The sequence below is a fragment of the Echinops telfairi genome, unplaced genomic scaffold, assembly GCF_000313985.2.
Source record: "Echinops telfairi isolate 266 unplaced genomic scaffold, ASM31398v2 ScPeMD7_7469;HRSCAF=8507_1, whole genome shotgun sequence".
NCBI classification, from domain to species: domain Eukaryota; kingdom Metazoa; phylum Chordata; class Mammalia; order Afrosoricida; family Tenrecidae; genus Echinops; species Echinops telfairi.
This window is the reverse complement of record NW_022111373.1, coordinates 11,391,342-11,417,792: the sequence shown is the minus strand read 5'-3', so window position 1 is coordinate 11,417,792 and position 26,451 is coordinate 11,391,342. Positions and strand designations below refer to the sequence as shown.

The 26,451-nt window shown below is 36.1% G+C and overlaps 1 protein-coding gene across 1 annotated transcript in view; it reads left to right on the top strand.

Moving 5' to 3' along the window:
• The first annotated feature begins 1,539 nt into the window (after window positions 1-1,539).
• The window catches only part of ADAMTS19 (ADAM metallopeptidase with thrombospondin type 1 motif 19), a 208,304-nt gene continuing 183,392 nt past the window's right edge, over window positions 1,540-26,451 (top strand). Inside the window, exons 1-5 of the mRNA XM_045285048.1 lie at window positions 1,540-1,578; window positions 2,231-2,396; window positions 12,696-12,865; window positions 14,849-14,932; window positions 15,815-15,972. Of these exons, the coding sequence (XP_045140983.1) occupies window positions 1,540-1,578; window positions 2,231-2,396; window positions 12,696-12,865; window positions 14,849-14,932; window positions 15,815-15,972 (617 nt within the window). The remainder of the gene's footprint in view (window positions 1,579-2,230; window positions 2,397-12,695; window positions 12,866-14,848; window positions 14,933-15,814; window positions 15,973-26,451) is intronic.

Here is a 26,451-nt window from a genome sequence, read left to right as displayed (position 1 = left end):
GCCTCGTCCAGTGGTTCCCTACTGCTGACCTTTCCGTTAGCAGCCCACTTCATAAACTGATACACAATTTTAATGCTTGACCGCTAGTTCCATGAGTGTTATGGATCCAAGTAAAATGCCATCTTTGACAACGCTACTATATCCTTCATTTAATTTGCACAATCTTGTCTTTCCTTGAAATGATCTTTTGATTAAATTGAGAGTACACTTTTTGCATTAAGAAGAATGAAGCCCCATACTGGATAGTTCAACTCCAGGACACTTACACAGAAAGATCATCCGGGCTCCCCTGCTGCCAGGACTTGTCAAGTGAAAGGGGACACAATGCAAGTCTCCTGTGAGTGAAGATAGTGAGTCCCTTGTCGGGAAGCAGGGAGATGTGCTGCACGTCGACCTCAGTAAGTGAGCACCTGGGGACATGCTGACTCAGGCTGGAGCACGTTTTCTGTCCTGTAGGACAGTCACCTGGTCAAGGTCCACGGTGTGACGCTAGTTCTAATATGCCCCCATGTGAATAGAATCAGGCATAGAGTGGTCAAACATTAAATAGTGTCTAATGAGTGAGGGATCATTTGTGTTTATAATTATCTCAACATTTATTTTTCTTTTTGAAAGTAGCCTTCCTGTTTTATAACCCAGTAGCTGTATTATGTAAAATTTCAAATCCTCCCCTCTCTCCAAAAGGATATATTTTAGATTATTTAATATTCTGATACGTGCAACAAATAGTAAGCACTTTTATTCTTCGGAGTATATTCATTCTTCAGTTTATATTCAAATATTACTCATTCCTGTTTCAATGTTTACATTTAGTGTGATCAGTCTTATTATTAAAATGAAAATAATGACAAACTTTCATTGAGTACTTTATAAAGTGTTACCATCAGAGCATTGCCAAAAGTATAATTTTCAAAACAACTCTATTAAGTTGTATGGATAAATGCTTTGTAATTTTTTATAGTTACATGGTTAGCAGTAACATATAAACCCAAATGGTCTAAGCCAAGAATCTGTCCATAGGTTCATGAACATTTTCACATTGGTATGCAATTAAACTTTATGAAGTTCCTTGGTATAAATCTATGTTTTAACCCCGTTGAAAGAATGAATCAAATGACTATATTCATGATTCACTTAAACTGAACATATATACCCAAGATTTTCTCAAAGAACTTCACAAACTTTATGTTAATCAGTTTATTAGGGACCTTAGTTACTGAGTGAATCTCAGAATTACAGTAATGCATAAGACAAGAATGAAATATTTCTGTGTTTTCACAATCTATATTAGTGATATATAATGCAACACCAACCTATCCTTAATTCACATGTAGCTGCACAAGTTTTATTGGCCAGTATTTAATGTTTTTATATGAGTATTTATTACTTTCTTTTTTCCCCTCATCCAATTATGCTTAAGGGAAAATTTTTTTGATTTCATGTAATCACTTTAGAATTTGAGCTTATTTTAGATTTGATAGAAGCAAAGCATGTATGGAATATAAAACAAGTAATTGAAAGTTATATTAAAATTACAAAATGTTTAACCGAGGTACATTAAAAGGCTATCCATATGTTGTAAGTTTTTCATTTAGTTTTATTGAGCATAACTATGTTTTATGATTACAACTCTCTGTCCCCAATTGACTACTTTAGAAAAATAACTGTATAAAATAAAACTTTTTTTTAAAGTTACTGAAGCTCTTTTTTAAATTATATTTTATTTTCTGTTGACTTTAAAAAAAGGTTTAGAAGATTCAAGAATATATCATATATTAATTTAAATCTTAATCTTCTACATTTGCCTGGATATTTTACATGAATTATTTTGTTAAATAATGGATATGAAAAAGTTAGACTATGGGCTATACGCAATTAAAACTTGTATTGCTCTTTTTGTACATGCTGTGTGTGTAAGTGACCCCATGGGTCTCCCAAAGTGAGCTTTTAACATTCCTTAATTTTTACTGTGCGTCTGTCGCTGGCATCTAGCCTCCCACCCACACAGGCTGACTAAATGAAGTTCAAGCTAATGTAATGAAGCACATGAAGATGAAGTCATAAAATGGGTAGATAGTTACCTTAAAAATGGGTTTGCTAACATAGTTTTACTAGAAAATGTTTACATTTGCTCAGAAATCAAAGACAAATAGAGGAGGTGATTAGGGGAACCTAAAAGTAATTCGTTTCATGGTATTGCTTACGTATCTTTTTATGTTGTGTATTCCAGATGGGATTTATACAGATCAATGAGGACTTCATATTCATTGAGCCTCTCAATAACACAGTGGCCATAACAGGTCACCCACACCGTGTATCTAGGCAGAGAAGGTCCATGGAAGGAAAAGTCACAGAGAAGCCCGCTCCTCACAGACAATACTGTGGTGTTGTTTCAGGTAATGCCTTCTCCTAAAAGGACTTAACTAAGTACACAAAATGAGATGAATAATTCAAACATGTCTCCCTCTCTTTACCCATCTAATAGCTATCTGTCTTCTAATTCTGTCAGTCTTCTTGCTTATTACTTTTTGTGTGAACCCATTTTTGGTTAGTCACAACTAAATTTGTACATTTTAAATTTCATCTGAGTTACCTATGATGCACTAGATTACAATTATAAATCATCGTTATTTAGAAGTACTTCAGAGACAGAAACATAAAGCATGTTTTGTACCCTTCTTGGACTGAGAAGCACACCTCTTGGGATACTATTCTCTTCACTGGAATATAAATGGCATCGAGAGAATTCTAGATCTTCTGAAACTGAATACTGTGAGCTCCTAGTCTTATTTTAGTCCGCTGCTGTGAGAACATCATAGATATCTTTTTACTTTGACTAGAAGTGTCCCCTTCTTCTCTTCCCCTCCCATTGACCCATATTAATGCACATTAGAGGTTAAAGTTGGCAGAAGAATGGAAATAAAATGGGATTTATGCCTTTGATTTTTTCCCCTCATTATCACAGTTGCTTCAGTCTGGAAATTTCAGAGACCCATAAACATTCCCCACCATCAAACCCAATCTTCATCTCTAGTTGTCCACCAGATCTTCATGGGAATATAAGAAGGGCGACCCTTTTGTGCATTTTCTTACTCACTTTAGGCAGAGATCTGCATTTACTGATAAGAAAAGTAAAGAGAATTAATGATTTATATTACATTGTTTCCTAAAGAAACATTTTTTCTATCTATTTAAGATGTGAGAGCCCTGGTGGCAGAGTGGGTTATGCGTTTGGCTGCCAACTGCGAAGTCAGTAATTCGAAACCACCAGGCACTCTTGGGAGAAAGCGGACACTTTCTACTCCTGTAGAGTTACAGTCTTGCAAACACAGAGGGGTCGTTCTACCCTTCCTACGGAGTCGCAATAAGTCAGCATTGATTCAGTGGCAGTGAGATTCACAATAGTATTGTGAATATTTACTGATTTCAGAGAGAAATTAGAATATTAGGAAATATGACCATACTGAAGGGCTCCTGGTAAACTTAAATCTTTTAAAGTTAGACTTGCAGATTTAAAATGAAGTGCTAGTATAATTAATGTGAAATTAGAAATTCTAAAATGAGTATGACATTGGAAGTGGATTTAGGTACCTGAATTGTAACCATAGATAACACTTGCAGAGTCTGTAGGATGTTCAGATGGTCACTTGTCTAGAGTGTTTAGATTTTGGAAGAGCTATGTTCCTGTTTAGAACATACTTATCTTAAATGCATCTGTGCTTTCTATCTTTTTTTTATTTGCCTGTACATAATCTTCATAAGTGGTTAAGTGAATACATCTGTGGTGATTACATAATTTCATGTTACCTTGATATATAAAAGTGCAGGGGTAGAGTCTAGTCTGTCAATAAGGTCACAGCCTGATGGTACCTCCTTGTAGGAGTGGCCTTCTCATAAGGGGGACTCTGGGAATGTCCTCCGCCCCCTTCCCTTCACCTTCCTGCTGGCAAGCTCTGCTAGTACCACCAACATTGGATCCACAAGACTGCACCCACGGGCCTGTGATCTTCCTGTATTCTGCAGCATTGCATGTACTGCATGAATCTGAAGAGGAACATAAGGTCTAGTATTGGACTTACGGACTGGAGTTGGACTGGGCTTGGCAGGTTTCCTGATATACAAAGTTCTTGATATAAAGCTCTTTCTTACACATATATGAGTGTCACTGGATTTGTTTGTCTAGTCAATGCGGCCTAACACAATATCTCTTCGTTACATAATTCAGTGTATGATGTCAAGCCTCCTCATTATTCTAAGGGTGGTCAACAAAGGAGATAAAGACAGTTGAACAGGTCTTAGAATTATGTACAAGTGAAAATAAAAGAGCTATAATATTGTGGACTGATTAAAAACAACATGGATGTAGACATGGTCATGCTTGAGTTATCCTGAAAATCTGTGCTATCCAACATTCCAGGCATAGGAAATTCCAGCTGTTGGAACTGCTGATGACATAAAACAGGTTATGCGTTCCTTTATGCTTGGAGGAAGATTTCTAGAAAATTCCCAATTTTAACAGGCTAATAAAGCATGAATATAGTGTTTGTGTTTTTTAAAATATTGTTCATAACATTTTTGCTATGTGGTTTCTATTGGGCAGGATTAATTCATGCTAACTTACTAGGTTCCGTGACTGATGTAAGCATGCAAGGAGTGCTGAATTATCATCCACCTGCTTGATGGTTTTCTGTGCTCACCGACCTACAGATACTTTTTAATTGGCCTGAATTGTTTTCAATTTTTAAAAGGACAATCTCTGAAATAAACAATTCATTTACTCTTAACTGTAGTTCTTCTTTCCTCAGGCCAATGTATTGAAATATTAATAACATGGTTCTCATTTGGATAGTGCTGCAGAATTTTCTTTGCAAAATGGAATCATAATTTTGACTTTCCGCTATATAGTTTCATCATTGTTATGCCTTATGTATACATTTATGTATTGTGGCAACATATATTGATTAAGTGATTACCTTTACAAACAGGGGCCTATATAATTTAGGGTGACTTTGTTGTGGCCTTTAATAGGGAAAAAAAAGAGAGGAGAAAGCAACGTGAAGGTCGAGTGTGAGAAGTCTGGAGTTAGAGACCTAGGTAATCAGGTAGCATTCTTATTTCCATTGAACGTTAATTTTATCATTTGCACCATAAATGCTGTCAGATGTCTCCCTGGAATGTGGAAGTAAATGACATAGTTCCTATTCTCAAGATGTGAATAATTGATTATTTTAGACAAACTAGTAAATCAGCTATTACATTTTAGTGTGATAAGATCTGTGGCAAGAGACTGCATGCTAAAATCCTAGGAGCACAAGCGCCCTGGTGTAGTGGTATGCTTTGGACTGTGATCTGCATGGTCAGCAGTTCAAAGCTACTGGCAGCTCTGTGGGAGATGGGCTTTCTACTTCCCTTGAGATTCACAGTCTTGAAGACCCCCCAGGGTTGCTATGAGTCAGCATTGACTCGATGGCAGTGAGTTTTATTTTGTTTTTTAGGAGCGTGGAACTGAACTTCAATGGTCAAGTAAACTTTTCCTGGGTAGCAAGTTAGTATGTCAAGGTAATAACCATAACGGAATCAACCCACCTGGGTTCATATCCCAGTGCTACCGCTGATTAAGCAAATGTCCTTGGGCAACTTACATCGTCTCCCAAGGCCTTGGCCTACAATATACCAATTGGGGTCAATGACACCCACAGCTCAAAATTGTTGTCAGAATTGTATGTCAAATTATGTGTGCAAATGAAAAATGCATAGGGAAATTTGAGTGCATGTTGCTCAGTGGGGAAGAGCCTTACATGAAAACGGAACAACTTTTTCAAAGGTATAAAGATATAAGACAGTGTCAGGAAGAGGAGCTGGAGGCAAATGTCTATTGTCAACATGAGATGGAAAGGTGGTCCCCGAGTAGACAGTGAAAAAACTTGTGTTCTCTGCTAAGGATTTGATCCTACAAATCAAGGATCGTCCTTGGATAAGTTAAGAAGCAGGCACATGATGTTATAAATATGGGTTCCTTAACAGTTTAGTACAAACTTAAGATTACACATACTCTTAAGTATGTTTGAATGAGAAAGATTTATAGAATTGAGGAAAACTGTTCTATTAAAAGTCTGAGCAGAACATAGAGATAACCTCTATTCATAAGAGTTAACGTAACCAGACAACTGCTGAAATAACTCCCATCTGTCATCCGTAACTGCTGTGATGATTGGCAGTGTGTGTGGAAGATATTGTGGAGAGCACGGAGTAAGCATTGGTGAACACACTTCTAAAAATATCTTCTCTAACTGGAACCACAGTGTTGGTCTACTGTACTCTTTTATCCATACACATGGGTAGAAAATGATCTCTACATCTAGGGCATGAAAAATTAGCTCAGGATAGTTGAAGTGGACAATGAGTATGAAATGAAGCACATTAATAAAAGTATTCATATAATGTTTATGATTTTCACACACAAGGGCTAACTTCTATGACAGAGTCTACTGTAAAAGGAAGAATTTTTAAAATCCCGGAATCTTTCAAATGAAATATGCAAATAAAGAAAGTGGATTATTGTGAAGGCAGTTAGGTTTAAATTTAATACCGTATCATTTGAGCGCCCTTTTGGATCCATTTTAAATGTGTAATACATTCTGCTTTCTTTTCCATAGAAGTTAATATTTCTTTAACTTTGTTATGGTTTTTCATATTTCCCCCACGTTTTTCTGTATATGAAATCCACTGGGGAGACAGTAGAGAGACCAACTGGATTCATGGTTCCTTGGAGTATGGCAGGGGAGGTTGGGGAGATGGGGGTAGCTAATAATGGTGAGTGCAAGAGCAAAGAAAATGCCCTAAAATTGAGTGTGGTGATAACTGTACATCTCTTCTTAAAATTATTGAATTATATGATTTGTGAATTATAGGCCAATTGAACTGTTAAATATAAACAAACACAAAACCCTCACTGCCATCCAGTGGGTTCCAGCTCATAACAAGCCTGCAGGACAGGGTAGAACTGCCCTGGTCAGTTTCCAAGACTGTCTTTATCCAAAGGAGCAGCTAACAGTTTCAAACTGATGACCTTGTGGCTAGCAGCCCAACAAGTAACCACTATATCATCAGGACTCTGAGACAATAAAGAAAATATGTTTCTCTTTCTTTCTTATGCAATCTACCCTCTTGTTACTCATAATAAGCTCTCTTCCTTGCCTATTTACATCCTTTATCTCCTTGGTTTCTATTTATTTCTCCTTTTATTTTTCTTATAGTTGTATTTCTATGTCTTACATGACTTGCTCTCTTCCACGTGTGTTGTCGTTAGTTGCCGATGGATAGGCTTTGACTCATGGTAACTTTATATATAACAGAATGGACTTAGCTTCGTTCTACTCCATCTTCATAATTGTTGGGTTGTTTCAGTCCATTATTGAACCTAGGAGTTCATTTTCTTGTACCATATCAGAAAATACTCAGTACCGATTTATAGAATTTTCAGTGACTAATATTTGGAAGTGAATTGATAGAACTTTCTTCCTAGTCTGGCTGAGTCTGGACACTTCACAGGGACATGGCAGTCATGGGTGACCCAGCTGGTATTTGAGAAAACAGTAGCATTGCTTCCAGCACCAACAATAGGCACACCATCACAATATGAAAATGGGTAAAGGAGTGGAAGTTTTCTTTGTAGAAAGTATTTTTTTAAGGCTTCCTCTTCATTTTATTTCGCAGGCTACATTCTTATATAAGGCAATAAAATCCAAATCTGTAGTTTTAATTCCCACATACACATAGATTAATTCTAAACAATCTTTTGTTCATCTTCTCTCCTGAGTTTCAGGTGCGTTGTAACTTTTATTCAGCTATCAGCTACCTTCTGCTGGGTAGTTTTAGTTATTGGAGGCATCCTTCTAAATCTCATGTGTTCAGTAAAGTAAACACCCGTGATAGCTGTTGCTTATCACACCTGAGGAGTGGTCATTGGGCAGTATCAGAGTTTCTCACTTCTTGTCACAATTTCCCGTAATGAACTTATATGTAAGGAAAATCTAAAGAGTTAGTAGAAAAATGTTATTATCTTTTAATGCCCTTTTCCAGGCACTTTTAAAAGACTGCCCCATATATATAAACATTTGTGATAGATTCATGAGGTATGGACCTAATGGGCCTTGCCAAGAGGATCTCCTCATGTACAAGTGTACCCTACTCAGTATTTAGAATACATTCTTATAAAAATAATGCACGAGTAGCAATCATATTAAGATGTCGGTTTTATCCAAAGTGACTCACACATTCAATACATTTCATGTAAAAATTCCAACAGCCTTGTATGCAGAAATTGATGTAATATTATAACAGGTCCCAAAGAAATAAGATAATTTTGAGAAAGAAAAATAAATTAGGAGGACATACTTTATGATTTCTAAATTTATTTTTAAAATAGAGTAGTAAAAGCCTTCTGAGTATAACATTAGGCTAGACATAAAGACCAAATAAAATAGATAGTCCAGAAATAAACCTATACATCTATGGTTAATTGATTTTGCTGAGGATGCTGCACCCACTTACTGGGGAAAGGATAGCCTATCCTACAAATAGTCCTGGGGCAAGTAGGTCTTTAAAGAGATAATCATGGAACCATACTTCATGCCATCTAAAAATTTAATTCAAATTGAACCAATGACTTAAATATAATAACAATTATTGCTTGGTACCATAAAATTAACTGTAACATGGTGACCCCATGTTACAGTTTTGTAGAGTTCTAAGGCTGGGACCTTCTGGAAGCAGCAGGTCAGGACCATCTTCTGAGGAAGTAAACCTTCGACTGGTTATTGATTGCTTAATCATTTGCACCATTCAGGCAAGTCGTGTTAGAAGCAAAACGATACATAGCTTCATAAGTAACATAGGGCTTTGTTTTTCACAAGGATTTTTAGAGATGATACCAAAAGTGCGAGCAATCAAAGATAACAACGCCTTTTCTCTTGTTGTTGTTGTTGTTAGGTGATTTTGAGTTGGTTTTAACTTACAGCGGCAATACAGCAGAACAAATACCGTCTAGTCCTGGGTCATCCTCAACATTGTTCTTCTGTCTGAGCCCATTTTTACTGCCACGGTGTCAATCCCTCTCTGGGAAGGTCTTTTTTTGCTGACCCACTACTTTGCCAAGCATGATGTCCTTCTCCAGAAACTGGTCTCTCCTGAGAACATGTCCAAAGTACAAAAGATTCTGGTTGTACTTCTTTCAGAGCAGATTTGTTTGTTCTTTTGGAAATCCATGGGTTTTCAACAGTCTTCTCTAGAACCTTGATCCAAATGCATCGATTCTTCTTTGGTATTCCTTATTCAGTGTCCAAATTTACACGCATATCAGTCAATTGAAATTATTATAGCTTGGGCCAGGATCACCTTATTCCTTAAAGCAGCATCCTAGATTTTCAACACTGTGAAGCAGATTTACCAAATACAATGCATTGTTTGATCTCTTGACTGCTGCTTCCATGAGCCTCGACTGTGGATTCAAGCAAGACAAAATTCTTGACAAGGTCAACCTGTTCTCCATTTATCGTGATGTTGCTTACTGATCCATTTGTGAGGATTTTGCCTTTCTTTTACATTGTTTTAATTTACACTGAAGTCTGTAATCCTACATCTATATCAGTAAGTGCTTCAAGTTCCATTCACTTTTATTCACCTGCATGTAGCAGGTTGTTAATAAGCCTTCCTCCAATCTTTATGCCACATTCTTCATTTAATCCAGCATCTAGAATTATTTGTTCAGCATAGAGATTGAATATGTTTGGTGATAGGATGTAACCCTGATGCACGCCTTTCCTGATTTTACACACTGCAGCATTCCCTTGTTCTGCTCGTACAACTACCTCTTGATCAGTGTATAGGTTTGACCTGAGCAGAATGTGGGGCTCTGAGGTTCCCATTTTTCTCCAGGCTATCCATAGATCACTATGGTCCACAAAGTCTAATTCCTGGTATAGTCATTAAAACACAGATCATATTTTTTGCCAGCACCATAATTCAAAGGCATCAGTGATTAGATATTAGTAGTTAACAAAAAGATGAAGGGAAAGGGAATTGATGCGTAAAGGATCTGAGTTTATATTTCATGGGATAAGGAAATTCCAGAAATAGATCACGATGATGGCTGTACAACATGTGGATTGGATTGATGTCACTGAGTTGTACATTGAAAATGCTTTAAAAATGACATCTTTGTTATATATATTTTGCCACAAGAAGAAAAGCCTAGATAAAAATCAATCCTGAAATAATACAAATGAGATAAATGGCAGAGCAAGGTGGAGGACGTAGGTATTAAAATATAATGGAATTGAATCGCATTAACTAATCAAAGTCTAGGCACCTAGAACAAGACTTAAGGAAGAGAATTTATCAGAAGTCAACAAGATTGACTAAAATTATTTGAATACATATTCTCAAATTCGAAGCAACTTAGAGATTTCCAGGAAATATAAGTGATTAAACATTTTTATCCCCACATTTTCAGAGAGCACTGAAATTGTTGTGAAAAATTAAAAACATTCAATACCACAAGTACATCTGATTAGCGAAAGAGATGATAGCTGCTAGGAGATATCAAATTTTGGTGGACGACATGGGAAGGACACATCATAGCCATCTCAGTGATTTGTGGTAGTGACTGGCACAACCACATACATTTATCGAACTAATTGAATTGCATGCATAAAATGGGTACATTTTATGGTGTGCAGATAGCTTAATATAGGTGTTGAAATTCATACATTCATTGCTGAAACACAAAATGCATATAAGAAAGTATCAAAAAATATATCCAACATTGTGAATTTTCCCAAAATGAGCACCGAAGAATGTACTTATTATACTGATTTTATTATATTATATAATATTACATGATATTATATATAACATAACTTATTATATTTAACACTGATTATAAATTATTTCTAAATTATCATACATTTATAAATGATATATTATATAATATAACTTATTATAATTAACACTGATTATCAATTATTTTTCCATTTTTGTGTCATCCCATTTATGAATACTTTTCTTCATGGTTCCTGCATTTCTTTCACCACGGTTGAAAAATTTCCATTACCTTGAAGACCTAACTTTGTGTGTGCTATATTAATCATAAAACCAACTCATAAGCACCCGTTTCTCTTTCTTAAGGTATCCATTATTCTGATTTCTAAGGATGTGTATTAGTCTCTGTTCTTGATTTATCTGTGAATAGAATTATATACCACATACTTTCTTCTGGTCTATTCTGTTTGTTCAATTTTATGATTTTTAAAAGGGCCCTTAAGTGGCTCTGTCCATTAGGTTTTGGGATCAATCTTTGGTTTCAAACCCACCAGCACCTAAGCAGGAGACAGATAAGGCTGTCTATTCCTGTAAAGATTTAGTCTCGGGAACCCATAGATGGTTGCTGTGAGTTGGAATTGATGCAGTGTCATTGAACATTTTTGGTGATTTTGAGATTTAGCTAATATTTTGTATATTGCAGTAGGTGGCTCATTTGTACTGTTGTATAATAGTCTATTGTAGGAGTAACTATCACTTTTCTTTATTCAATATACCATTGGTGGTCTTTGTGCGATTAAGGATAATTTTAGTATGAATAATTTTGTTGGTTACTGCAACATGAATGTATGGATTTCTGATTGATATATTTTTTAAGAGCAAAGGTACAGGATATTGCAGAGGTATTTCAAAGTGTATTTATCCTCCTTTAAACTCCCAATGATAATTTTCACTTTCCTGAATATTGATGAAAATGAGCACTTTATCATATGCTAATTAGATATTTGATTGTCTTTTTAATGAGAAATTACTGTGAAAATCATCTGTCCCCCGTTTTAATTTATATACTGCTACTGATTGAATGCAGTTCTTGTTCTGTTAGCATATTGCAAGTATGTTCTCTCAATTTCTAGTACAATTTTTAGTGGCACATTATGATAAACAGAACTGCCCAAGTTTTATGTCCTCACAATTATAAATTTCTTAATGGTTTCTGCGTCTGTTTAGCCATGCTTGAGACATCTTTATTACCGTGTGGTCCTAAGGCAGCTTTCTGAGCCTTAACAGGGGCAGAGCCAGTTCACCAACAACCCTTTCATAATGACTTTGTAACTCAGGGGACCTGCCTGGGGTTGATCTGTAAGCTATTACTTCAAGTACTTCTTGCAAGTAGACCTGCATTTTGCTCCTGGTTTGAAAAGGAAATCATAGTGTCTTTTATTTATTGAATTATTTTGTTTATATGGAAGTCTGTGTTAGCTATCTTATGGATGTGATCTTATTGTGATCCATTCTTAACTCTAGAAAGGAGGTGTTATTATTATCTGCTTTATATATAAGGAAACTGAGGATATATATATATATATACATACACACATACATACATACTGCTATGTCAGTTTCCCAAAAAGACACAGAAACTTTTACGGTCCTGGCAGAAGTCGTATACGATCTCCTTCTCACGTGTCCTACAAAGCCAAAGGTCCTTTCAGCAGCTTCTAACATCTTGTTTGCTTTAGAAACTCTTTGCTTGCTGTGGTATCATCAGCACAAGCTATTATTCAATACTTCCCTTGACTATTAAGAAAGAAGGATTAATATTATATCCTTTGTTAATAGTGGGTGCATTTTAAAAATTCCTTTCTTTGTTGCAGATAAAGGAAGACCTAGGTCCAGAAAAACGGAAAGTAGAAGAGGGAAACGATATTCTTACAAATTACCTCAAGAATACAACATAGAGACAGTAGTGGTTGCAGACCCTGCAGTGGTTTCCTATCATGGAGCAGATGCAGCCAGGAGATTCATTCTGACCATCTTAAATATGGTAGGCAAATTTTAACGTGCATTTGGATTTTTTTTATTTTTTCAGAAAACTCTGGTGCAGAAATGTGTATATATGATGAAGCTCTCTAAAATGTATTTCCTTACTATACTTTTCCTTTTTATGGTCAGTAGTAAGAAAATATTTTAGGAATTCTGAGTAGACCCATCTTTTAATTATCAAAATAAAGTTGTACTTCAAAAAAGTAACCGTTCATCCTGACGTGTCAAAGTCCTTGTTCTACAACTTTTGTGTACTTGTGTCCTTCAGGACATTCCCTTTTAAAAATGTACTTATTTAAATTAGCCAAAATGTGATCTATGTGGTCTTTATATGGTCTCACCAGAAACATAGATAAATTGTGAGGTGAAAAAGGGATAGAAATTGGCAATTCATTCATCTCTTCTATATGCATGTACAATAGATTGGGTTTTAGATGATTCCAGTTGATAAGAAGGACTAGGTATCTAATAGCTAAATGCTTAGCTAGTTGAAGCACAGGTAGCTAGTTACAGGACATAATGTATAAACTACAGAAAGCAAGTATGTGTTGTTTTTTGGTAATCATTTTATTGGGGCTCGTCGAACTCTACTAATATGTTCTTACAAATGCAACTACCAAGTCAATGGTTTGTCTTAATTCATACTCTGTTGGGGGTACCTTTTCCAAGGCAGAATTAGAAGCTTGTAATGAATCGGACTTTTAAAGGGAATAAATTGGAATAAAAGTCAAAGCCAAACATATTTTTACCCCGTTTCCCCGAAAGTAAGATGTCCCCCGAAAATAAGACCTACTTACAGTTTTGCCTCTCACTGAAATATAAGGCCATCCCCGAAAATAAGACCTCCCCCAAAATAAGGCCCCCCGAAGCTACTGTAACTCTGGACTCTGGACTGTAGCGGCAGGCGCCGCTGCACAGCTCACTGTTGGCCGCAGCACAGCTGGAGCAGACAGAAAGTGTGAGATCTCTTTTAATAAAACAATAAACAATAAATGTGTACCGTATTCTTCATCAAAAAATAAGACATCCCCTGATAATAAGACCTAGTGCATCTTTGGGAGAAAAATTAATCTAAGATACAGTCTTATTTTCAGGGAAACAGGGTATATATGTTTAGTTCCCAAATGAAAGACAAGATTCATTAAGTCAAGAATAAGCATAGTATGCTTTACAAAATTCCCATTTTATTAACTTTTTACTATCATTTACTATCATAATCATTGTTTTTCTGGTTAACTGGATTTCTCACACTTCAATAATTTCTGTCCATATTCAGCTCTATTCCATAACATTCTTAATGACAACAATTTTAGTTTCCTTATTGCGTTAAATCCATGAGATTTTTGTGCCGCTGACATATCTTCCAATAAAAGTGACATAAATACTATGCTTAAAAAATGTAAGAAACCACACAAAATATTGACCGACCGATTTAAATTTTTCTACAAATCCCCCATTTTGGGTAAGCCCAACACAACAATGATCTAAAACCTTTAAACCACTTGCGAGTATCTAGCACATGCTCAGGTATCACAGGGTAGCACTGAAGAGTAGAACTTTAAACCTTGTTTCCATCAGAGATCAAGCTTGAGAGAAAAAAGGACCCCAAGGAACTAAATGTGCAGTAGTAGAAAGCAGGCTGCATTTGAAGAATGATTGCAGGAGAGAAAGGTGGGCACAAGCATTTTTCAGCCTCATGAGTAAGTCTGGTTACTAGAAATTCGTATAGGCAATGTGGAAATTCCAACCTCTCATTGAAACCTATTGTAAAGCTTAGGTTACCAAAGTTTAAGTTAAGGATGTTTGAGAATGTTAGATCAATTAATAGCTAAAGTGCTATTAGTAGTTATTAGGCATTTAAAAGTAATTAAAAATCAGTTTTATAAGTGTTCTCAACAAAATAAGAGTTCCGTATCTGGTGTTCATTAAGAAAAATCCATGTGTCTCAGTTCACTTCAGAATGCCGACTTTATCTGTTTTCTAGGTATTTAACCTCTTCCAACATAAGAGTCTCGGCGTGCAAGTCAGGCTCCGCGTGATAAAGCTGATTCTGCTCCACGAAACGCCAGTAAGACAGTCTTGAAATGTGTTTTTCAATGAAGTGGGTAAGAAGTGGGGTTCAGGTTTTAAATATAGAGAGTTTGAGGGATATGCTTCTTAATGACACAAAAATAAGAAATACGCTGTGTAACTTAAACTATGCACAATCCTGGCTCTAAGCTTCGTTGATACCTCAGTTTTATTGCAAAAATGGAAATAATTAGTTTTGAAGGATCCTAATAACAAACCTTTGCTTTCTAAAGTGTAAATTTAACAAGTCAATCTTAAGGGGAGTTTAATTTACAATATAAGATAACCTTTAACATTTTTATTTTTTCTGTAACTTCTTTCCTGGAGAAAAGAGTGTGGCATCATTTTGGCATGCTGTTTAGCTGGGAATTTTGAAAACTTTTTTCCTTAACTTGTAGAAATAATGATTTGCTCAAGTCCCAAAGTCCCCCTTTCTTATTACTCCGTTGTATTTCTCTCCTTCATCAAAATAGCACTAAGCAGGTTTTGTAGTTATTGAACCTTCTTGGTGTGTTAAGATGATTAGCTCGACCCACATTGCCAGTGGATCTATTCTGATTAGTAGCCACCCTCTAGGACAGAGTAAAACTGTCTTCCAGGGCTCCTCGGCTGCAAACCTCCGTGGAAGCGGAAGGCCACCTCTTCTCCTGGGGGGCAGCTCGTGGTTCCAGCTGCCAAGCTTTGTTCAGCAGCTGAGTGCTGAAATACTGGGCCGCCAAGGCTGCAGTTACAATTCAGACTAACTTGATTCTCCACGTCTCCCAGAGTCTCATTCATGTCGTGATGAGGAGCCTGCTTTAGTCGTTCAGGAAGTTCTCTTGGGTTTAAATTTTTGGTGCATCTGAACATAATTTTACTTAAAATGTAATTTTTTTTTCAGTCAGATCTCTATATTGGACACCATGGAGAGAAAATGTTAGAAAGTTTTTGTAAATGGCAACATGAAGAATTTGGCAAAAAGAATGATATACATTTAGAGATGTCAACAAGCTGGGGCGAAGACATGGCTTCCGTGGATGCAGCTATACTTATAACGAGGTACATTGTTCAGAGGAAAATGAGTGACATTTCTAATAGGATGATAGTGCTGTATATTCCATTATTTCATGGATATAATGTTTTCACTCTTGAGCTTGGGTTTTCTTTTTGTTATAATGTTGCCATCTCCCTCAATTCCGAAGAGCTAATTTATCAGTAACCAACCATTTGTTGGTATAGTGTTGGTTAAAAAAAAATCACACTCAATGACTTACAACCTACTGAATTCACCATTTTCAGCTTGACCGACTCACAGAATAAGAGTAAATAAAATGATTATTGTATATCAACCAATCATTCTTAAAAAATTCTTTTTCTAAAAAATCATTTTATTGGGGGCTCATACATCGCTTATCACAATCCATACATACATCCATTGTGTCAAGCACATTTGTACATTTGTTGCCCTCATCATTCTCAAAATGTTTGCTTTCCACTTGAGCCCCTGGCATCAGCTCCTCTTTTCCCCCCTCCCTCCCTGCCCTCCCCCTCCCTCATGAACCCTTGAAAATTGATAAACTATTATTTTGTCATATCTTACACTGTCCAACATCTCCCTTCACCCACTTTTCTGTTGACTGACCTTCAGAGAGAAGGTTATATGCAGATCCTTGTAATCAGTTCCCCCTTTCTACCTAAGAATTCTTTTTATAATTTGTTATTTTTAAAATATTATTAATTTGGAATTGAGACATATGTCATATCATTCCATAGTTCAATCTTGTCAAGCTGAATTATACAATTGCTACCACAACCAGTTTCCAAGCATTCTTTTTCTTTCTGGGCTCCTTGACATCATCTCCCTTTCACAGTCTGCCCCTCCCCTCCCCCATCCACAACTGTACCCTCCCACCCCTGAAACCCTTCATCTACCTGCTGTCCTAGGTTTCATGTGCTGAAATACAGAAAAACATCAAACACAGCTTCAAGAGGGTGACTTCCAATGACATAACACCTCTGAGATATACTCTAATATGAACAAACAAAAACAAAATAAAAATACAGATAATGTTGAAAACCAGATCAGGTCCAGCATGCATCAGAAGGGGATCAACTAACAAAGTTTTAACTGTTCAAGTCAGATTTATGCCTTTACTCTTCTATACTCATCTCTCCAGTGCACTCTGTTTAGTCACCACGTTCCTTCCATCGCTCCATTGTGGAGAGAGGTGCTCATGGAGACTTGTTTCCTGTGTAGTGCACACAAATGAATCTGGGGCCCCCACTGTTACCCATAGCCTTCTGCAAACTGGAGTCTCACAATTTAGGCTCTGTTACTAATTTCTCCTTCAACGTCAGATTATATGATTTACGATCCTTCAGTGACTGATGACGGTGTGCTTCTTCCGTGTGGATTTAGTTGACATCTCACGTAGATGGCTGCTTAGATGATACTTTCTTAACGTAACAAAGATTAGCTATAAAGAAGCTACAGTTCATGTCACACTTAATGGTGAAAGATGGACTGCTTTGTCTCTAATCCTGTTAACAAGAGGATGCTCACTCTTATTCAGTATTGTTCTAGAAATCATCACGAATGCATAGAGCAGAAGACAGAAAGAAAAGTTATATAGAAGAAAGATGAAAAACTGCCACTCTTCACAAATGATATTACTCAGTCTGTTTAAGATTCTAGGAAACCTGGTGAAACTATTTCCAGAGTATTTAATCAGGTTTTCAAGACTGAGGAATATTAAGTCAGTTTACAAAATCCTTCAATAGGATAGTATACTGTATATGTTTTATAATCACAATTCAGTCAGCCAGTGTTTTATTTATATACAATGGCAATAAATCACTGCAAAATTATAATAACTTCACAAAAAATAAAATACTTGAGTATAAATTTAACCAAATATGTGTAAATGTTGAAAAATATAAATAACAAAGCACTGCTGAGAGAAATCAAAGATGGCCTAAATAAAGGGTTCACTTATTAAAATTTTGATATTCAAATATTTATTCTTCTGCTGATTTATAAAGCCAATGTAATTCCTAACAAAACCTTCATAATATTTTTGCAGAAATTTTTAGCAACAATTTATAATTTGCAGTTAATATTTGTTTTTTGTGGCTTAATTTAAATGAGAAAATTATCTGTAAACTTTTTAACATGCATTCTTATGAAACAATATTATTAGGGTTTTTTTCTGTTAGCTCACTATAATCAGTGTACATTATTTAATAATTTATGCTCACCTTTCTGTAGAATCTTCTGATTTGTTCATCCTATAAGTTCACTGAATAGCTAGATAACACGCTAGTATTCTACTTATTTGAATGAATGTTTACTTTAAAACAAAGTATTCTATTTATTTAAAAGAGTATCTTCTTTGTTCAGCAAGACAGTTGGATTTTCTTAAATATTTCTTATTACACTACCTTCTTCCCAAACTCTGTCACTTTGGTCCTTTTATATTCCCACATAGCAAATACTTAAATTTTTAAAATGGTTAAATATACTAGGATTTACTAAGAAAAGGAGGGTACGAATGCTTACAAAATTTTAAAAATATTGAGTGTCATGAACAGTACAGGTGGAAACAACTGACTTGTGTGCTTTCCTGTGTACATTCTCAACAAAAACAAGTGAATAGAATTTCCTCGTCGATAGGTGCTATAGTATTTTTTGTACATCTTAGTAAAATTTTGTTTTTTTAATGTGCAGAGTTCTGAAAATTGTTCTCCTTTTAAGAGATATTTAATTTCATACTGAAAAAATTGACACTATCTTTCAAAATCTAATTATTTATTACATAGATTCTGACAAAATGTTTTAAAAGGGAAAAAAAGATAATTTTAATGTCAAAATGTTAATTTTGTTTAATAAAAAGATTACAAGCAAAATGAAGTTTCCAAACCATTTTAAGTTCATTAAGAAACTAGTCTTGAATGTGTTAATCTAATTTTCTTCTCAGATCATTGGTAGATTTTTCACATTTTTAAAAATTTACACATATTTTTATGTAAAATGTATGTTGTTAAAATTCTTATACGAGTGCATGCATCTCGTATCTATTTAAGCCACTGTTTGGGGTAGTAGAATGTTGCAGTATTGGGAAAGTGTTATACTAATATAGCTCTTCATCGTTTAGTGGAAGGAGAAGACATACTATTTTATTGCATATAAATGTCATCAATTAACTTTTCTACTTAGGGAACGTTAGTTATAAAATTTTATGATCAGACTTAAAAATGTCAACATGTGACTTGAAATATTTATTTTTATATTGGTTGTTGTTGCCATTGTTTGACTCTGAATCATATATAAAACACACTAAAATGTACATCACTGTCTTGATTGTTGATAAGTTTAACTCATTGTTGGGGATATTTCATCAATCCATCTCACTCAGTTTCACTGACATATTCCAGTAGACACACTGTCTAGCAATTGCTTTTTCCTGATGAATATTCAAAATATGTGAACAAAGGTCTCACTATCCTCCTACCTAAGGAACATTTCTTTAAAACATATTTTATTGTGTTTTAGATGAAAGTTTACATATAAAATTAGTTTTCCCAATCAAGAGTTAATACACACATTGTTCCATGACAGTGATGCTGGTTGCAGTCTGTGAAGTGTGATAGCAATCTTCCAGATGTCCCTCTGGGTTACCTGTCTCTGTTCATTGTGTTTCCCTATCTCTCTGTATCTTCTCATCCTTGGTTTTGGGCAAATGTTGCCTTGCTGGTCTCATATAGTTGATTGTTCTAAGAAGCACATTTTCCATGTTGTTTATTGTACTATCCATTTATCGTTTTGCTAGAAAGTGGCCTCCAGGAATGTATTGTTTCAATCGAGAAGATGTTCCTCGGGTAATAGTCTCAAGATTTCCACTAGTCGAGGGCTGCACCAGAACGCTTCAGAGTGTTTAAAAGCAAGGATGTAATTTTAAGGACTAATGTGCACCTGACCCAACCCATGGTATTTTCAGTCACCTTGTATGCACGTGAAAGTCAGATATTGAATGTGGAAGACTGAAGAATCATCAATGCGTTTGAATTGTGGTGCTGGAGAAGAAGATCGAAAGCACCATGGAATGCTAAAATGACAAGCTCATCTGTCTTGGAAGAAGTGTGGCCAGAGTGGTCCTTCAAGGCAAGGATGGCAAGACTTCATCTCATCTAATTTGGACATATTATAAGGAGAAATCAGTCCCTGGAGAAGGACATCATGCTTGCTAAAGTAGAAGAGCAGTGGAAAAGAGGAGGCCCTTCAAGGAGATGGATTGACACCGTGGCTGCAACCATGGGCTCAAACTTAGGAGCATTTGTGAGGACGGCCCAGGACCTGACAATGCTCCATTCTGTTGTGCACAGGGTCCCTGTGGGTTGGAACTGACTGGATGGCACCTAACAACAACAGTGATTGTGGATAAATAAGTCTGTTCTTTCAGTTGTTTAATTTTCCTCCTTGGATTTTTGTTTTACTCTTTTAAAAGTCCACTCTAACTGGGACTGTCTCTTGTGATCTTGGGCAGAGTGGTTGGTAGGAAGTTGCAGAGTACCATTTAATTGCTCGGTTCTCCCATTCGAATTTATCCTTGAGGGCCATTGGTCATTTGGACTAATGGCTAATTTTATTTTTATTTTGTTTTTTATTCATCCTATGCTCCAGGAAGGAAGAGACAAACAGTTGCGTCTTTTATGACTACTTGCAAGCATTAAAGCCTTTGGATGCTACTCACTATACTACTTTATAAAATATTATCTCTATGACCTGTGTTTCCCAATTAACCTAGATGTTTCTTGAAGCTATAGTACTTGACCTTCGTGACCAGTGGTTCAGTTCCTACATCTAAGTCATTTCTATAAATATGCTCCCTAAGAAGAAACATTCTGATTATATTTCTACTTTATCTGATTTTTAACATTAGCTCATGGTTATTTTGGATGGATTACAAGTAATCACAGCGTTAAAAGGCATGTATACATATAGTACCTGTTTCCATGAGTCAATTCCAACTCTGTGGTTCTATATAGAATTTCTAAGGCTGTAAGTCTCTGCAGGAGCAGACAGTCTTATCTTTCTTCAGTGGTTGAATACAGATAGATTATGACAAATTACTCTCCTTTTATTCAACTGTGAGGTTGGGCCTTTCCTTCTACTTCCAGAACCTTAACAGTGAACACCACTCACTTAAAGGACTTTTCTGTTCAAAAAATTATTTGGCACTATTTAATCAAGCCATGCTTTCTCTAATTGAAGAAAAATATCCGGTTTTTAGTGTAAACCTAAAGGTGATCAGATTTTTGAATTTGCAAGGAAGTTTTAAATGAAAAGATAAGATAATTATTTTACTCCATAAATTTCATATCCTTATCCATATTTGATAGATTAAACAGGATCAGGCCCAATTTTTAGTGATTACTCACCTTACAGAACTATTAAATGTTGCACATTATATGAATACATTGTTAGGGAGAAATTTATGCTCATGGCTTTAAAAACCACCAAAATTGCAGAGTGTTTATAAATCAGAACCAATCTACAGTAATAGATTTGTTAAACTTTTCTCTGTGGTATTAAAAAAAGCAAATAGTTTAAAGCTGACTTTAGCTTTTAGGTTCATAGCAATAAACATGAAAAATATCATTTTCCTTCTGCTAACACTATGATTTCTTAGGATAATTTTCAAATATTTCTTGGAAATCATGTTGAAGGCACACCTCTGTGTTTCCTGAACATAATCTTTAACTTAAAACATAATTTCATTATACAGTTTTGCCTTTCATCATTATTGAAATCATTTTCATACATGAGTATACTTCTAAAAGTAATTTCAGTTGATACCATTGGCAAGTAAGACAGAAAATTTAATAAAATATGGAAATGGCAGAAATGTCTTGATTTAATACAAATCACAGAATAAATTTTGAATGAATCATTTATAGGTATATCCTAGGGTACTATAAAACTCTACAATGAGACTTTTCCTCAGATGCATCTTCCTTCTTGGAAATTAAGAGCTACATTTTTTTCTCAATATAAATCCAAACCTAAGCAGAATTTATTGGTATTTCCAGTTGCCAAAGTCTAACGATATCATTTCCATAAATTTACACAATGAAACTATGATGCATGCTCAGGCATACTGAGCCAACATGAGTCAAAAATAAGGGAATTTAAGTTCACTGGAACGCAGGTCTGGTTAGCAAACATATCTTTACCATCCCCCCAAAATTTTAGCTAATATGATCTTAAAAATATATCCTTTTGGTCCTCTGGAAAGTTGACAAATAAAATTCTGGAGGTAATTAATAAGAGTCTTATCTGAGGTTTTTAAATGTTGGTGACAATTTGTTCTTTAATATCAGATAGGGATATTTCCAGTACTTTTAGAATAAAAGAGCGTATGCTTTTTGAAATAATGTTCTTTATTAATTTGATTGCCAAGTGAACACAAATTGGCTCTGGGAAGGACCCGGAATGCCCTGGAGAATAAGCAGTGCATTTGTCAGAGTTTTATCTTGTTGTTCAGTTACAGATGAAGTCCCTTGTTTTGCATTATGTAAATCAAATAGTCATGTTGAAGCCACATGCATTATAATATGTTGTAAGTTTAGTAAGAACACATAAATATCGTCCTCCTACATCTGAATGCACTTTACACTCCGTGGTTCTTGGCCCAAAGGTGAAGGTTTGATTGTATGTGGTTCTTTAATTTTCCGCATTACCGTAGTCAACGTCATCTGCCTTGGGTGTGTCTTTCCCCATCTGTTGGCTGGCAAAATAGAACTACTCATTATTTAATACAATTCCCCAGGCTTCATCTTCACTCCTTCTAGGGCCCTTATCACATTACCGAGGTGATTGTATGTCATCTATCTTTTTCTTACTTTTTTTTTTTTTTGCCTTCAGTGTAAAATCCTATTGTATTTTTTGTATGTGTTATTCAGTGGTGGCATCTGCAAGGTACTTCTACCCCACCCAATCCAGTTGTAGCACAGGAAATCATTTACACTGGTGTGCATCTAAATGTGCACCTAGAATTAAGTGGTACATAGCCTTTAAAACCAGTAATGGGGGCCTGTCACAAAGTTTATCCCTACAATTTTGTATGGAGGAGAAATGCTAAGTACATTCAGTCCCTACCTTGTATCCAAAGGGAGTCTTGGCAGCACAGTGGGCTGTGTATTGCGCACTAAACTCCAGGTCAGCAATCTGAAACCACCAGCTGCTCTGTGGGAGAAAGATGTGGAAGTTCTACGCTCACATACCTTGTTGCTATGAGTCTGCATTGATTCATTTGCAGTGAGTTGATTTTTTCTTAAACTTGTATCAAAAGTTTCAGAAAACCTTATCCATTTTTTTAAGCAGTACTTATATCCAGACTTTGAATATGATAAAATACTAGACATATGTATTTTTCTCTGTTTTTGAATTAAAAGATGATTTTATTGGGTCTCTTAAAGCTCTTATAACAATGCATATATCAATTGTATCAAACAGATTGTCCATATATTGCCATCATTCATTTCTAGACATTTACTTTTTTTGAACTCTTTGTATCAGCTCCTCATTTTCCCCTTCCTACCCTCCAACCTCATGACCCCTGATAAATTATAAATTATTATTCTTTTCATATCTGACACCAACAGCTATATCCCTTGCCCCATGGTTTCTGTTGTTCCTCCCCTTAGGTGGGGGTGTGGTTATGTTTCTATTATTGTGATCAGTTCCCCCTGCCCCCCCTCCACTCCTTATCTTCCCCCTACCCTTCTGGCATCTCTATTCTCATTCCTGTTCCTGGATTCTGTGTGTTATGAGCTCTTATCGCTTAGCTGTACCTGTGCACATGCTCTGGTCTAGTCCGAAGTGGGAGACATCACTGGGATCCTGATAGTAGGGGGTGAGGAAGCCGCAAGGATTCAGAGGAGTGTTATGTGTTTCATCGGTGCTTTACTGCACTCTGATTGACTCATCCCTTCCTTGTGGCCCTTCGGTGGGGGGATGTTCCATTGCCTACTGATGGGCTTTGGGTCTCTGCTCCGACCTGCCTCGTTCTCAACGATAAGTTTTTGTTTGTTTGTCATGAGTCTTCTGAGGCTTATTACCCAGTCCCAATGACACCTCATGATTGCCCCGGCTGGTGTGCTTTTTCCATATGGGTTTGTTGCTTTTCTACTACATGGCTGCTTGTTTAACTTCAAGCCTTTAAGACCCCAGACACTATATCTTTTAATAACTGGGCACCATCCGCTTTCTTCACCACATTTGCTTATTCTCCCATTTTGTCTTCAGAGATTATGCCAAATTTATATGGCAAAATATAAAGAATTAAACGTCAATTTTCACTGGAAGTCTGTTGAGGGGAAAAGTTATATAATTGATTATAATCAAAGTACTCAGTTTAAAAAAAATTGAAAAGCTTGGGAATAAGTGTTGAGCATGTTCACATTTTTCCCAGACTTGGGATGTTCACATTTTGTAACTTACATGAGGGGCTCTAAAAAGTTCATGGACAAATTCTATGAACTTTTAATCCATTTTAGCCATGAACTTTTTGAACCTCCCTTGCATACTGAAGGGGATGCTAGCCAGTAGGTTATCGTGAAAAAAATCGTAAATGGTTGCCTTTTACGAGAACATTTTATTGTGTCTTCCCTCACATACTTATACTCATCCATTTGGTTTGACTTGTATATTCAGAATGATAACTTTTTTAACAACACAAGTTTTTAAAAACTACAATATAAAACTACTATTATCTGCTTATTTTATCCAAATTATTTTTTTTTTACTTTGGTATTTGCTTTTCAGTAATTAACAAAATAGAGTCTGTTTTGCCACACATATTCTGTTGGAGTAGTTGATTTTGAAGACAAATGCAGCAATATTGATAAAGTAATCACTAATTTGGAAGAAAGCATTACAGTTTTTTTCAAATTAGCAAACACTACACCTTATATTACTTCTGTTATGTTTGTAAAGAATCAGTGAAAAACATTTTCTAGTACTAAATTGTGTCTTCAGGCATACCTTGTTTTAATTTGCTTCACTTTACCATGTTTCATAGACATTGTGTTTTTAACAAATAGAAAATTTGAAGCAAGCTTGCAGCTCCATTTATACAATGGCTTGTGCTCACTTCATGTCTTGGTGTCATATTTTGATAAATTTCACAGTATTTCAAACATATTCATAATACTATTGAATAGTTATTACACTATATTACAGTGTGAACATAAATTTTATGTGCAACGGGAAACCAAATGATGACTCACCTTATTGCAAAGTTGCTTACTTGTGGTGTCACAGAACCACACCTGCAGTACCCACAATGCATGCCTGCACTGCCAGTCAAAGAAGATGGCCTCTTCAGTGGGCAATAGGCCCTCTCTGAGCAAAGCAATTGCTGGCATGCGTTTTAAGTGCTGAGACAGGGAGCGGGGAAGAGGATACGTTCAAGGAAGGGACATCCACTTAAACACACCAAAGTCTGGTATTGGAGAGTGGAAGCAGTTCCGTGAGAAAAAACAAAGAAGCAGTGATAAGATCCTTCGATGTGGGAGTCCATGGCTCAAGTTCATGATTTAATTGACTCCTACGGAACTATTGTAGAAGATAGTGTAAATTGCGGGAGTAATAACAATTAACAATTAATTCCTCTAAATTCCAAGGGTAATAATGTGGATCAAGCTCACCCAATGGCTGATCGCTGATATGGAGGTCAGACGTACCTCTATATACCAGTTTTTCCCAAATCACTCCCTACTTCTCATTGACTTTCAATAATTGCCTACAACGGCAATGTCAAGCTCACAGACTCTACTTGCAGTTAGGTGGTGTGTTAAAGAAGAAGCATGATTGTGATCAGCATCCTACAACTCAGGATTCAACAGTGTCTGCATGTCTTCTCAGAGATGAAGTGAACACCCTTCCTTTTCTTCAAGGCAAGACTGCTCTAGGTCTTCTTAGCCACCTAACCAAGCCAAGCTTTCTCTGCTTTGCCCGTCTCTGCTCAGCCCTCTTCAGGAGGGTCTCTTAGCACTGCTTCTTCTCTGTCTTTCTGCTTTTCTGCTTCCTGTCTGAAAAGCCTCAGGGGATTTGGTTGCACATACCTGCAAAACACTGCCGGCTATGGCTCTCCCCCTGGGGGCACAAACTGATCCATGCCCTCCTGTTAGGACACGATTTGCATAGTAGGCTATAGTAGCTTCATTTGCACCGTCTGTAGCCTCATCATTTGCTAATATATTGACCCATGCCCACAAAGTGCATTCCCAGCACAGAGCAGACTATTATGTAGGGCCAGACAAAGAGAAGGAAGCCACGCGTTGTTCATAGCTTACCCAAGAAATGTATAACAACGAACAAAAGCAACAAAACCTCTGGGATGAAAAAGGAGGGCCAAGTTAGCTTCTCAGGGCTTAGAGGAGAAAACTCTCAAGCAAGTCTTCCAGAGAAGTAAGGCAAAAGGTTACTCTAAGGATGGCTTTGTACTACAGATAGGTCTAAGCTGAGAGAGTTGT